The 14544-nt window shown below is 49.7% G+C and overlaps 1 protein-coding gene and 1 long non-coding RNA gene across 2 annotated transcripts; both read left to right on the top strand.

Moving 5' to 3' along the window:
- The first annotated feature begins 706 nt into the window (after positions 1-706).
- LOC144584674 (uncharacterized) lies at positions 707-8151 on the top strand. The gene is made up of 2 exons (XR_013539076.1): positions 707-912; positions 7708-8151. It is a non-coding gene; the product is annotated as an uncharacterized LOC144584674 (long non-coding RNA).
- A 2233-nt stretch (positions 8152-10384) lies between these two features.
- LOC140702525 (uncharacterized) lies at positions 10385-14013 on the top strand. The gene is made up of 3 exons (XM_072982543.2): positions 10385-11907; positions 12511-12556; positions 13225-14013. The coding sequence occupies exons 1-3, from the start codon at positions 11496-11498 to the stop codon at positions 13454-13456; spliced, it is 690 nt and encodes a 229-aa protein (XP_072838644.2). The 5' UTR covers positions 10385-11495; the 3' UTR covers positions 13457-14013.
- The last annotated feature ends 531 nt before the right edge of the window (positions 14014-14544 follow it).

Genomic DNA, 14544 nt, shown 5'->3' with positions numbered 1-14544 from the left:
TGATAAACCTTGCCTGCACACCTTTTTTTTTTTTAAAAAAAAAAGAAAAAGCAGGAGCTAGCAAAAGGATGGTAGAAGCAAAAGGTCCCCCCTTCCTCCTGGATGGGAGCGGATATGGTTGGAGAATCTTTGGAGCAATAAATGGGAAAAGTTCACGGCTCCTAGGAAGAGGCGGGCACACGAAAAAGGGCACTGGCGGGAGAAAGAAGAGAACGAAGGCAAAAGAGCCAGAACTGAAAGGGTCTATCGACTAGATAGGCGGGATATAAATTAAATAAATAAATATAAATAAATGAAAGAGACAGATGGAGTATGCATTTTGCATATGTGTTCTTCCTTGTGACGTCACTGGTCCTGCAGAAGGAGCCTGGTGAACCAGATCTCCAGAACAGCGACCTGCAGTATCGGGAAGGGCGGCGGCGGCGGACCTGTGGGCTCCAAAAGTGGCAGCACCGGCGTCGAGAACAGCTGAGAGCCTCTTCGTCCAGCGTGCTTCTCCCCCCCCCCACGGAGTCATGGCAGCAGAGGAAGAAGCCTGGAAGGACTTTGAATGAGGGATTGAGGAGGCAATGGAAACCTCACAAGGAGCCTGTCTAGGATGTGGGAAGAAAAAGCATGTGCTTGGTGCGCAGTTTCTGTAAGGTAAGACCTTGCTGTAAAGTCTTCCCGGCCACTGCTCTATATAGGCAGCAGGACCCAGGGGGACTTTGCTGATCCATGTTCAGCTTGCCAGGTTCCTTTAATTGGCCTGCGTTTTTATATCTCCTCTTTTCCTTCTGATCTCTAAGCTGCAGAAGCCCAGCAGAAACGGATATTGTCGGCGATGACCGTTTTAACATGCATTTTGGATCCATCTTAAAAATAACAGGGCTGGAGTATCGAGATTTCATTCACATAAGCTTTCACAATAAAGTAAGGAATTCAAACAAACCTTTTCCTTTCTTTCTTTCTTTCATGTACCATTTAGAGCCTGCCTTTCTTCCAGTAATAAGGGGACTCAAGGCAGCTCACAGTGTTTAAAAATAAAAATTTAAATGCGAATACATTCCAGGTTTCTACCTATCCATCTGTTTTACTGTGCTGCTGAAAAAAACGAGTGAACGCCAGCAGGGTCCGGCTTGGGGAAGCCACTGTTTCCCATCTCCCCAGGCTAGACTTCTCAAACTCTTGAACACAACTGTATGCCAGGACGCAGCAGCCACGCCTGGGTGGAAATGGGGGGGGGGAATGCCTCATGGGTGAGGCAGCGGGGGGGGTCACAAGGAGGCAGCACCACCCTTTGGTTCCCTTCGCCTCCACAGAGAGCAGAATCTTCTGAGGAAGCATCAGGAAAGAGAGGAAGCCCGAAGCCCTCACCCCATTTTTACGAAAGGGCAGAGGCTAGAGCACGGCTCCCTATCCATCCTGGCTCCTTCCAGAACGAATGGACAACATCTCCCATGGTCCCTGCTTGCTAGGGGCAATGGCGATTTAGAGCAGTATCCCCGGAGGGTGTGGAGATCAGCACCGACTGACTCCTAGCTCGCAAGCGGCAGCAGCAGATAAGCCCCAGACCAACGCACCGGGAAAGCCACTTAACGTGGCCTTGAAAGGATCTGGTACCTGGCACAGGGAGAGCATAGCAGGCAGGCGACGGACGAGCGGAGACCACATCTTGCTCTCCCAGCTCCGGGTTGGAATCGACCTCAGCTGGAGGCCGCCGACCCGTCGCTCTCCGACAGGCGAGCCAGTTTCCCAGCGACAGCAATAGAAGCCGAACCACGCCAAACAAACAGGCAGCGAGTAAACACCTTGAGAGGGAGGATGATTCACATGCCGGGAGGAAGGTGTTCACGAACCTCCATGTCAAGCTGGCTTCCAAGACTTGCTCGGCGTTCGCATCCCAGTCAGAGTCTTCCCAGGGCTGCTCCTCCGGGCTGGCAAAGAGGTCCCCCAGATCTCGGTGTTACATACAGCACTGATGTTACCTGTCTGTCATGGGTTTGGAGGGAAAGTTCCATCCTATGGGGAGTGGAAGGCGGGACATCAGGAGGAGGGGCTGTACTGTATATATATGTGGAGTGTGTGTGGAGAAGTGAAGAAGCTGGAAAAGAGCTGAGAGAAGAAGCTTGAGTGGGAGTCTGTGTGTCAGACAGGGTACTACTGTGTGTCAGTCAGTACCAACCTGATAGGTTCAGGTGTCTGTATGGTTAGCCAGAACTGATAGGTTCAGGGTCTGTGCTTCAAGTTGAGTGTTCTGTGTGAACCAAACTGTGTGTATGTATGATTGAGACTAAGCCACGTTACTGTATCTTATTCACCTGATCATTTTATTTTTCCCTGTGTGTTATTTAATAAACCTTGTTCTTTTATTTGTTAAAAATCCATCCCTGGTCTGTGTGACTTCTTATAGGGAATGGTTGGTGGCAGCTTAGTGAAACTGTGGCATATCCCAGTAGGTCTGGGTTTGTCACATTGATTGGTGTCCAGCGTGTGGGATACGACTGGTCCAGTTGTCCAGTGGTACAGCAAAGCCTTGGCAAGTGTGCCCAGAGCAAGGGGGGTCTAGTCAGGGACAATCTGAGAGCACGTAGGTAATCTTCTAGGTGTACCTCACGGGGAGGTGCGCTAGTGGAAGAACGTGCCAACTGGGGACTAGATTAGGGAGCTCTGAGGCAGCCTGTTTTGGCGGGAAAAAGGCTGAGGCAAAACTGTGTAGTAGCAGTGATCTAGCCTGCCTGCTGAGAGGCCTAGCAGAGGGGGGTAGACTCTGGCTCGCAACTGTTGCAAGTTAGTGCTGAAGAACAGCAGTAATCTATAGAAAGCTGGTTCTGAGGCAAAAGAAGAAAAAAAAAGTGGTCGCTTTATTTTGAGGCTTGACTTTTGAAAGCAGCCTGTTCTGGGGGGGGGGGATTATGCCCTTGACTCGAAGCCAAATGGCAGAAATGGGTGAAGTGAAAGACCCCCAGGTTGACCAAGGTTCTGAGGATGAATTTGGCTCAGTGCAAGGTGACAGCACGGGAGAACAGAACCCAGAACTCAGAAAATTGCTCATAGCCCAACAGCATGAACTGAGGGTGAGGGAAATGGAGGAAAGGGAAAGAGAGAAACAAAGGCAATTTGAAAAAGAAGAAAGATTAGAGAGACAGAGAATGGAAATGGAGAGGGAGAGAGAGAAAATTGCTCTGGAAAAAGAAAGGATGGCGTTTGAGTTACGAAAATTGGAACTGATGAACCAGAACAATAATAACAATAGGGATTCTGAGGGAGGCCAATTGTCTAAAGTTGACCTGAAGAAATTCCCTGTGTACCACAAGGGAGATTGTCCTGAGGTGTTCTTTTCCCTAGTAGAAAGAGCGTTTGTGGACTTCTCAGTAAGGGAAACTGAGAAGATGACCATCATGCGATCTTTAATCAGTGGCAGCCTTGCAGAAGTCTATGCAGAGATGCCAGAGGAACTGATGAAAGATTTTGCAGAGTTTAAAAAACTGGTGTTTGCCAGACATGGGATAAATGCGGAACAGCTGAGGCAAAGATTCAGGTCAATCACCAAGAAACCAGAGCAGACTTTTACCCAAGTGGGGGCCCAATTGGTGAGGCTGCTAGAGAAATGGCTATCTCAGGAGGGGACAGAGACCTTTCAGCAGCTCAAAGACTTGATAGCGCTGGAACAGTTCTATTCAGTCCTGCATGGGGAACTGAAATTCCAGGTGAGGGAAAGGAAACCGAAATCTGTGGCAGAAGCAGCCGAGATCGCAGATTTTATTTCCCAAATAAGAAAGCCCTTGGGTGAGGGGAAATCGATGGGGAAACCTAAAGAAACCTACAGCAAGTACTCTCAGGGACCAGGGAAAAGCCAGCAAGGGGGAGGGGCCCATGGTGAAGGGAAGCCCTCAGACATGAAACCAAGACCTCAGATTTTGGAGGGAAAACCAAAACAAGATGAGAAAGACTCAAAATATAGCAGAAAATGTTATTTCTGTCAGGGAAAGGGCCATCTAATCTCAGAGTGTGAGAAATTAAAGCAGCTAAAAGGAATTGTGCCTCAGGATTCGAGTGGAACCAAGCCAAAAGCTGTGTTCTGTGTCCAGAAAGAGCAAAGCTCCTTGTCACTGAGGGAGCCTGTTGCCATGGCTACTCAATCTGGAACAGTTACATCTGCTGATCAGGCTGAGGAAAATGGTCCTCTTGTGGAGGTCAAGCGCTGCTTGCTCGTGAGAACAGATTCTCAGTTGTTTGAAACAGCAGGGGTGGACGTAGGAATACTTGACCAACAGTATCGGGGGTTGAGGGACACTTGTTCCCAGGTGACCCTGTGCCATCCAGATATTATTCCTAGGGAATATATAATCCCAAATGAGAGCATGAAGGTGGCAGGGATTGAGGGGCAGGTGATCTCACTGCCAGTAGCGGAGGTACCTGTGAACTTTCAAGGCTGGAGGGGAGTTTGGCGGCTAGCGATTTCCTCGACTCTGCCAGCAGCCGTGCTCGTGGGAAATGACTTGGCTGAACATGTGAAACGGGTACTAGTGATTACACGTTCACAAGCCACCACGGGGACAGTTCAGGGGGGTACTGATGAGCCAGAGACGGAAGCAGAGGGGAGTTCAGAAGCTGTGGTGGAAACCTTAACCACAGACAGCCGATTTGGCCAAGAGCAAAAGGCAGACACCACTCTCCAAAAGTGTTTTGAACAGGTGATTGACGCCCAGCTAACACCTGAAACCCCAGTGAGATTTCATGAGAAAAAGGGGATTTTATATAGAGACCCTGAGGAATATCTCAAAAGGGGGAGATGGGATCCGAAGTCAGTTAGTGGTACCTGAAAAGTATCGCCCCATGATCTTACAAAGGGGGCACTCTGACATGTTTGCTGCGCACTTAGGGGTGAATCAGAGAATCACACAGAATTTTTACTGGCCTGACATAGGGAAGCAGATCAGGGAGTTCTGTAAACAATGTGATGTGTGTCAAAGGCAGGGGAATAGCCGCGACAGGACCAAAGCAAAGTTGTGCCCTTTGCCTGTGATTGACACTCCGTTCAAATGCATAGGGGTGGATATTGTGGGACCTTTGCCCAAGGCCACAAAGAGGGGGAACAGGTTCATTCTCACCATTGTGGACCATGCCACGAGGTACCCTGAAGCCATTCCCTTGACTAACATTGAAACTAACACAGTGGCAGATGCCTTGGTGGGGTATATGTCCAGGATGGGATTTGCCTCAGAAATAATCACAGATTTGGGCGCATCGTTCACATCGAAGCTCATGAAACGCTTATGGCAAATCTGTGGAATTAAGCACAAGGAAACCACTGCCTATCACCCTGAAAGTAATGGGTTAACTGAGAAGTTCAATGGGACTCTGATGCGCATGATTAGGGCTTACTTGGCAGAGAATCCAAACAATTGGGACCAGAAGCTGCAATCCCTTTTGTTTGCTTATCGATCAGTGCCACAAGCCAGTACCGGGTTCAGTCCGTTTGAACTCTTGTTTGGGAGAAGGGTGAAAGGGCCCCTTGATTTAATCAAACCAAATTGGGAGCAGATCACCCAGGATGACCCACAAGATGTTGTGACATATATAGGCTCTTTAAGAAATGACCTAAAGAGAAACCTAGAGCTAGCAGCAGAGACCCTGCAAGCTCAAAAGGTCAGAAAGAAAGCTTGGGATGACCAGAAAGCCAGGGAGAGGCACTTTGACCCAGGGGAGGAAGTGCTTTGGCCTAGGCCCTGCAAAGAGAGCAAGTGTCAGCTGGGTAGCCCAAAAATAAAAGACTTGGGTCACATAGTAGGGGGAGGAGTGATAAAACCCCTAGAGGCCAAAATAGAAGCAGTTCGTGATTGGCCTAGACCCAACACCAAGAAAAAAGTCAAATCATTTCTTGGGTTGGTGGGCTACTACAGAAAGTTCATCCCGAGGTTTAGCGAGATTGCGGCTCCGCTGACCGATCTGACGAGGAAGAAGGCTGATGACCGCATCCCGTGGACCAGCGACTGTGAGGAGGCGTTCCAGAGGTTGAAGCAGGCGCTAATCAACTATCCAGTGCTGCGTGCTCCAGACTTCGACCGGGAGTTCATCATCTACACCGATGCATCTAACAGCGGGGTAGGAGCAGTTCTTTGCCAGGAGGATGAGAATGGTGACCAGCATCCAGTGTCCTACCTGAGTAGGAAACTCCAGAAAGGTGAGAGACATTTGGCAACCGTGGAAAAGGAGTGCCTGGCCATAGTCTACGCGATCCAGAAGGCCAAGCCTTACATCTGGGGAAGACATTTTATTCTGTGCACTGACCATTCACCACTGCAATGGTTAAAGACAATGAAAACCCACAATAGTAAACTTATGAGGTGGGCTTTAAATCTGCAAGACTATGACTTTGAAGTGAAGGTGGTCAGAGGGTCAGTGAACTGTGTTGCTGACGCCTTGTCAAGAAGACCTGAAGAATGAAGACGGCGAAAGAAACATGGACTATGTATATATTTTGATGACAAAAAGTCAAATGTGTCTGTTTATTAAACATGTTGGTTTGTATGAATAAAGGTAACTTGATGTATTGTTAATGGTAAATGTTTAAATGCCTAATAGAGTAAGTATAAGTAAGTATGGTATTGTATGTTATTATATGACTGTTTTTGTTTGTTTTGGGTCCAGGTTGTTTTTTGGTGAAAAGCACCTTAGCTTTCCCCCTACAAAACAACTTATAAAGAGGGGAGGTGTTACATACAGCACTGATGTTACCTGTCTGTCATGGGTTTGGAGGGAAAGTTCCATCCTATGGGGAGTGGAAGGCGGGACATCAGGAGGAGGGGCTGTACTGTATATATATGTGGAGTGTGTGTGGATAAGTGAAGAAGCTGGAAAAGAGCTGAGAGAAGAAGCTTGAGTGGGAGTCTGTGTGTCAGACAGGGTGCTACTGTGTGTCAGTCAGTACCAACCTGATAGGTTCAGGTGTCTGTATGGTTAGCCAGAACTGATAGGTTCAGGGTCTGTGCTTCAAGTTGAGTGTTCTGTGTGAACCAAACTGTGTGTATGTATGATTGAGACTAAGCCACGTTACTGTATCTTATTCACCTGATCATTTTATTTTTCCCTGTGTGTTATTTAATAAACCTTGTTCTTTTATTTGTTAAAAATCCATCCCTGGTCTGTGTGACTTCTTATAGGGAATGGTTGGTGGCAGCTTAGTGAAACTGTGGCATATCCCAGTAGGTCTGGGTTTGTCACATTCGGTTTTGGAGCTCTGGTGCCTGGCCAGGGTCTTTATCCAAGAACAGAGAACCGAGGATCAAACTTAGGTACGCGAACCTTACGGCGTCTGCCATGGTCGCTTACCCAACTGTGGCAGGCAAGGAGGGCGGGGGGGGAGGGTTCCTCCAAAACTTTGGCCAGGCTTCAGTGATATCACAATGAGGGGTAGGATGGTGACAGGCAAGGAGGGCAGGGGGGGGGGTTCCTCCAAAACTTTGGCCAGGCTTCAGTGATATCACAATTCACAAACCCACCCACTCACCCACCCTAAGGGGGGGGAACAGCTGCCTATTTTATTTATTTATATAGAAATAAATAGACCTCCCTGTGTTTTCTTCAAAAGTTGAACAAGATGTGCAGAAAAATTCGCTGAGTATGAGGGGGATCTGCTATGTTGCAATGGATACAGATACCCTTGGTTATTGAACAGAACAACCCTTCCATAACTAAGATTTCTTCTTAATCTTTGCTCCTTAGGGCGGGGAACATCGAACAATAAACTTCGAAGTTGCTCTCTATCTGCTCTCGCAGCTAAGTGTCAGCCCTTGACCGGATTGACCACAGCATCACATACAAGTCCACGCCCAGGTCGGAGAGTCCGGCTGGCCCCTGAAAGGGCAGAGGGAGTGGCCGGCACCAGCATGGCTTTGCTTTCTTCCCTGGAGGTTTTCTTTGGGTCGGTATGTGATGTCTTGCATTCTGTCCTCTTCGACAGACATAGAAATATGACGAGGCACATGCTGACTGGGGGGGGGGGGAGGGAATGACGACTGTCCCACTGTCTAAAGCGCCCCTTGACTGGATGGAGCACAGCATCACACACAAGTGTCTGATGTCCACGCCCAGGTTGGAGAGTTCCTCAAGCACTTATCAGGGGACTGAAGAAAGCAATAATAAAAAGCATCTGTGCCTTCAACCAAAGGAAGATTTCAACAATAGTCTTAGTCGTTTTTTGGACGGTCGCTTTGATTATGTTCCGGAATAGAATATTTTAATGAAGTGTCAGATCTTTCAATACCTGTAAGGGAAACTCGCCAGGTGATTCATTTGTTGACAGTTACATACATTTTAATCAATGTCTCTTCTAGCTCGAACGACCGGTTGGATTCAGGCCATACAGTTGGAGGATATTCTCCAATCCAACCTCCTATTTGATACAGAAATTTAGAGCGTTCTCAACAAAATGGCAGTTGAGGCTCTGGCTTGAAGATGCTTTCTTCTACTAAGAAAATTGGTTTCTCCTTATAGTCAACCTAACAATCCCCCAAACCCCTAAGATCCATTTACGTATTAACTACAGATGGATTGTTTGTAAAGGTTTTATTTAATTTCAGATTGGGAGCGGTCCAACACTTAGCTCAGCTGCCCATGTCCCTGCTGCTCAAAGGTCAACTGAGCCAGGTATAAGTTCATCATTTATGTCCTTGACGTTATTTCAACAGTATGTTTCCATTTCATTTTTATTTCTTTAAACTGTACTTCTCTAGTGTGGACTGAGCCTAAGGTTCCTCCCCAAAAGTATCACCTGGAGGTGGAAAAGGAGCTGCCGGCGTTGGTCCGGATCCACGGAGAGGAGAACGTACTTCTCTTCATGGGTCCATGGAAAGCTGCCCGGTTCCTGCCCAGCTGCACCCCAGGGGGAGACAAAGCAAAGTTCTTGGTTCCCCCCCCCCCGATGCCACCACGTGAAGAATAGAAAAAGGCTTTGGTTCCTGGCAGTCTCTGTAAAGGTTTGGTAGGGCTGGACGGAGGAGCATCGAGGGGGGTTCGAGCCGCCGCCTGGACGGGCCTCAGTTGTAATTTGGGGGTTGGCTTTTGTGGGCCTCTTTCCAGGCGATAGTCCTGCAGGGCGCGGAAGAGCCTGAGCGACCTTATGACCACAAAAGGCATCCCACGCCGACCCTGGGCCTTTTTCTTTTTGACGTGACCTTCAAGGTGCCCTCTCGTCTCCTCGTACATGTTGTTCAGGGCGAAAGGGTCAAAGTCTTCTGGCGTGCAGGTGGAGCCTGCCAGCCTCTTCTGCTGAGGAGGTGTACAAAAGGAGGAACAGGAGGAAGAAGAGGTGCTCCTGATGAGGAGGTCGGCCCTCGAGGGAGATGTCGTCCCGTGATATTCTAGAGACAAACCCTCCTCTTGACTCCTGCTGCGCAGCATGGAGGCCTCCTTCTGGAGAACTTCCCCTTTTGGGCTCACGGGGTTTCCAAGAAGCGGAGGTCGAGCCCACCAGCCTGTTCTGCTCAGGAGATGGGGCCTGTCTGGTTTTCGGAGAGGCCCTTGGCATGGCTTCCTCCGGGACGTTGCAAAGGGCCGATCCAGCGGGCCTCTGCTCCTCCACCTCCTGGTTAGGGAAGGTCCGTTTCGGACGGGAGGGCTTGGCCGCTGGTGCTGGTGGTGGCCCCATTTGGAATTGGCGCGATTTCGCCAACCGGACACTCCCATTTTCTCTCCCATATGCGGAATGCTCGCAGAAATTAAACTGCACAAAAGGGGGTAGAGCCTGATAGGCTGGCCCGTCATCTGCCTCTACATGCCTGTGGACAAAGCCAGGACACCCCACTCGAGAGGGCCTGCCCGACGAGATGCTGGAGGCCCTTTGAACCTGCCAGCCCTTCTGCTGCCTCTATATGCCTGTGGACAAAGCCAGGACGCCAGTTGAGAGGGCCTGCTGGAAGAGGCTCCTTGGGCTGGCTCTCCTCCAAGACCAGCCAAGCCACCGGGGGGTGGGGGGGGTGGAGGGGGTCCCAGCTCCAAACTGCATGATCCTGACCTGGGGTGAAGGGCAAGCGGGAACCCCCGGATCTTCTGCTGATTCCCAAAAGGTCTCCAGAACTCTAATAAATAAATAAAATAAAAAATAGGCAGCTGTTGCCTCCCCTTAGGGTGGGTGGGTTGGGGGCCCCATCCTAGCCCTGATTATGACGCCACTGAAGCCTGGACAAATTTTTGAAGAAAAACCGGCTCCTCTCCTCCCTGCCTGGCACACTCAGGCCACTGACACTGCTGGATGCCCCTCTGCCCTGGCTCCCGTCCATGGCAGGAGAGGGCATCAGTTACTCCAGCGTGGCCTTGCTGCTCTACTCCCTCGTCGTGCAGAAGGAGATGGGGATGGGGCCGCCTGGCCCTACCAGGAGGGCAGCAAATAACTGCCCAGCGTTTGGTTCCTGCCCAGCAGCACCCCAGGGGGAGAAAAAGCAAAGTTCTTGGTTCCCCCCCCCCGATGCCACCACGTGAAGAATAGAAAAGGCTTTGGTTCCTGGCAGTCCCTGTAAAGGTTTGGCAGGGCTGGACGGAGGAGCATCGAGAGGGTTTCGAGCCGCCGCCCGGACGGGCCTCAGTTGTAATTTGGGGGTTGGCTCCTGTGGGCCTCTTTCCAGGTGATAGTCCTGCAGGGCGTGGAAGAGCCTGAGCGACCTGATTACAACAAAAGGCATCCCACGCCGACCCTGGACCATTTTCTTTTTCACGTGACGTAAGAAACTTAGGACACATGAGGTATCTTGCAGAAGAGCATGCCGGGCGACTGAAGATACTTAAAGAAGTTATTGAAACAGAAGAAAATGTTGGCCTGGAAAACATTTTAGTAAATATACTGTGGACTGAGCCTAAGGTTCCTCCCAAAAAGTATCACCTGGAGGTGGAAAAGGAGCTGCCGGCGTTGGTCCGGATCCACGGAGAGGAGAACGTACTTCTCTTCATGGGTCCATGGAAAGCTGCCCGGTTCCTGCCCAGCTGCACCCCAGGGGGAGACAAAGCAAAGGTCTTGGTTCCCCCCCCCGCCCGAATGCCACCACGTGAAGAATAGAAAAGGCTTTGGTTCCTGGCAGTCTCTGTGAAGGTTTGGTAGAGCTGGACGGAGGAGCATCGAGGGGGCTTTGAGCCGCCGCCCGGACGGGCCTCAGTTGTAATTTGGGGGTTGGCTTCAGGTGATAGTCCTGCAGGGCGTGGAAGAGCCTGAGCGACCTTCTTACCAGATAAGGGATCCCACACCAACCCTGGGCCTTTTTCTTTTTAACATGATGTTCCAGGCGCTCTCTGGTCTCCTCGTCCATGTTCTGCAGGGCGAAAGCCTCCGGGTCGAAGTGTTCCGGGGTGCAGGTCGAGCCCACCACCCTGTTCTGCTGAGGAGGAGGTGGGGTCTGCCTGGTTCTAGGAGAGGCCCTTGGCGTGGCTTCCGCACCCTGGAGGCAATAGTACTCCAGGGAACGGAAGAGCCTGACTTATTTTTGGACCTTTCAAGGAGCAAAGTTTAAGAAGAAAGTCTGGTTATGGATGCCACAAGGTTAGCCTACCTAACTCTTATCCTAGGTTCTCTGTTTTTAAACAAAGACCCTGGCCAGGCACCAGAGCTCCAGAGCCGAGATCTGGGGGACCTCTTCGCCAGCCTGGAGGAGCAGCCCTGGGAAGACTCTGACTGGGATGCGAACGCCGAGCCAGTCTTGGAAGCCAGCCCGCCGTGGAGGTTCGTGAACACCTTCCTCCCACCGGCATCCGGAGCTTCCTGCCTGTCCCGCCGTCTCCTGCTCGCTTGTTTATCTGGACTGCTGAGAATTCTCTGGTCGAGGCTGGGAAACTGGAGAGCGATGGGTCGATGGCCTCGAGCTGAGGTGGAGTCGAACCCAGAGCAAGATTTGGTCCTCGCTCGTCGGTCGCCTGCCTGCTACGCTCTCCCTGTGCCAGGTACCAGATCCTTTCAAGGCCACGTTAAGTGGCTTTCCCGGTGCGTTGGTCTGGGGCTTATCTGCTGCTGCTGCTTGCGAGCTAGGAGTCAGTCGGTGCTGATCTCCACACCCTCCGGGGATGCTGCTCTAAATCGCCATTGCCCCTAGCAAGCAGGGACCATGGGAGATGTTGTCCATTCGTTCTGGAAGGAGCCAGGATGGATAGGGAACCGTGCTCTAGCCTCTGCCCTTTCGTAGAAATGGGGCTTTGGGCTTCCTCCCTTTTCCTGACGCTTCCTCGAAAGGTTCTGCTCTCCGTGGAGGCAGAGGGAACCGAAGGGTGGTGTTGCCTCCTTGTGACACCCCCCGTCTCACCCATGAGGCGTCTTCCCCCCCCATTTCCACCCAGGCGTGGCTGCTGGGGAGGCGTCCTGTGCCTCCCTGATCCGGCATCAGGCAAATGGAAGGTGGCCAGGGTGGCTCACGACAGCCCAAGGTTCCGATCTGCCCAGTGGAACATTCCGGCTGAGATCAAAGGCCCTGCGGTGCAACGAGAGATTGCACTCCCAGCCATCATGAGTAGCAGCATCATGACATTGTGTTCTTTCTCTCTGTTCAGCAGCATCCACCTCTACTTCTGGGGAGTGCCTGATCTCCGGATTCGACAGGTAGGCAAAACCTTCCCACTCCTTCGGGGGGGGGGAGGAAGTGCTCAAAGAGAAGAAGAGACGACCCCCCCTTGTTAGCCCACCTGAGCAAAAAAAATAATCAACACATAAGGGATGAATAAGGGTGTAGAAGCCCCAGGACAGCAGAGTTAAGGTCCAGATCACTGACAATGCAATTCCAGGGGATGCCAGAGTTGAAAATAAAGAACTGGAAAAACTAACAATACAGAACACACTTCCGTGGTCCCTGTAGTCATTCAGGCTTTGGGAACAATATAAGAAAGTTCACAAAGTATTTATTAATAAGCAGTTGCATATCTCAGCAATACCACCATCAGAACAGCAGGAACAAAAAAATAGGGTACATACTGCACTGATATTTAACGGATACTTCAGTTTAAAATGTGTGTCTGTTTTGTAATACCAGTCAATGCTTTTATGGTTTTGATGGACTGAAACAGTCAAAACGATAAAAGTCAACGCTTTTATAGTTTTGATTGACCGAGCCTGCTGTTTTTTAATCATCACCATCATCTTAGAACTGCATTGCTGGGAGGGACCCTGGAAGGGAATCCAACCCCTGTGAAGGAGGGACACATTTTGGAAATGCTTCTTGCTTCTTTGCCCCCGCAACATATCAAGTGCTTCTTTCTTTCTGTCGTTTGCAGCTATGAGCTCCCTTGGGAGAGGCAGTGGCACACTTCCTTCGACTCCTCATCCTCTCCTTCTTCTGACGGTCATAAACTGAAAGGCTGTGGTTGGACTCCGGATCCCAGGACAGGCGCTGCCCCTGCATACTGCTACACGCAGAGAAGAGGGGACTGGATCCGGACATGCCAGACGCTCTCCTGTGGCCCCCCGCTGGGGCGGTCCAGCCCATCTCCCTGCGCCTGCACCTGAGAGGCGCGGGGAATACAGACTTCTAGACTGTTATTGTTATTGTTGTTGTTATTGTTATTATTGTTGTTGTAGTAGTTATTATTGTTGTTGTTTTATTATTGTTATTGTTATTATAATATAAGTGTAGTCTCATGTTAACCAGTTATATATTTCAATTAAAACCTTTTTTTCATATATGTTTATGAAAATCTGTGTGGCAAATCTGTGTGACTTTGGGGGGGGTCTCGTGTAGGAGCAAGCTATTTCAAAAATTATTTTAAAATTAATTTTCAGTGACATAAACTTAGATGGATGTGATACCAAGCCTCTCCCCCCCAGGTGGGACGCTCTCCTGTGCCCCCCCCGCTGGGGCGGTCCAGCCCATCTCCCTGCGCCTGCACCTGAGAGGCGCAGGGAATACAGACTTCTAGACTGTTATTGTTATTGTTGTTGTTATTGTTATTATTGTTGTTGTAGTAGTTATTATTGTTGTTTTATTATTGTTATTGTTATTATAATATAAGTGTAGTCTCATGTTAACCAGTTATATATTTCAATAAAAACCTTTTTTTCATATATGTTTATGAAGATCTGTGTGGCAAATCTGTGTGACTTGGGGGGGGGTCTCGTGTAGGAGCGTGTAAAGCGTGCAAACCACAGAGTCCATTGGAGTCCAGAGGTTCAGAGCTGTTGCCATCCTGCAACGCTCGTGTTTTCCACGCAGGTGGATCAGGCTGAAGAAGTCCCTTGTCTTGCTCGGCCTCTTCAGACGCACCCCAGGGGGCGGATTAATTGGTTTTCAGTGCATTCCTATTGGAAATGGTGCTTTGACTTACGAATGATTTGACTTACGTCCACCGTTCCAAAATGGACTGAGTTCATAAGTCAAGGCACCACTGTACTTCAGTTTTACTTTCTACTTAATCTTTTGTTTCATATTGTCAATGAGTTGAGAAGAAAGTACTGTATCTTGTATCAAACAAGCCATAGTGAAGGGTAACTACAGCTTAAGATCCAGTTATAAAGTTAAATGATGTTTAAGCTTCTGATCTCTCTGGGCTGAAGTTCAGTTGAACAATTTTGCTCCCAAGGACCCCCAAAAGTTGTAA

This window comes from Pogona vitticeps, chromosome 13 (assembly GCF_051106095.1).
Source record: "Pogona vitticeps strain Pit_001003342236 chromosome 13, PviZW2.1, whole genome shotgun sequence".
Lineage (NCBI taxonomy): Eukaryota > Metazoa > Chordata > Lepidosauria > Squamata > Agamidae > Pogona > Pogona vitticeps.
This window is presented reverse-complemented; position numbering and strand designations above follow the sequence as displayed.

What these genes read in the sequence shown, in the direction of transcription:
- LOC140702525 (XM_072982543.2), top strand. Translation starts at nt 11,496, where the DNA reads ATGGATGCCACAAGGTTAGCCTACCTAACTCTTATCCTAGGTTCTCTG. An exon ending in CTACGCTCTCCCTGTGCCAG is followed by an intron (nt 11,908 to 12,510) that starts GTACCAGATCCT and finishes TCTGTTCAGCAG; the next exon opens with CATCCACCTCTACTTCTGGG. An exon ending in CTGATCTCCGGATTCGACAG is followed by an intron (nt 12,557 to 13,224) that starts GTAGGCAAAACC and finishes TGTCGTTTGCAG; the next exon opens with CTATGAGCTCCCTTGGGAGA.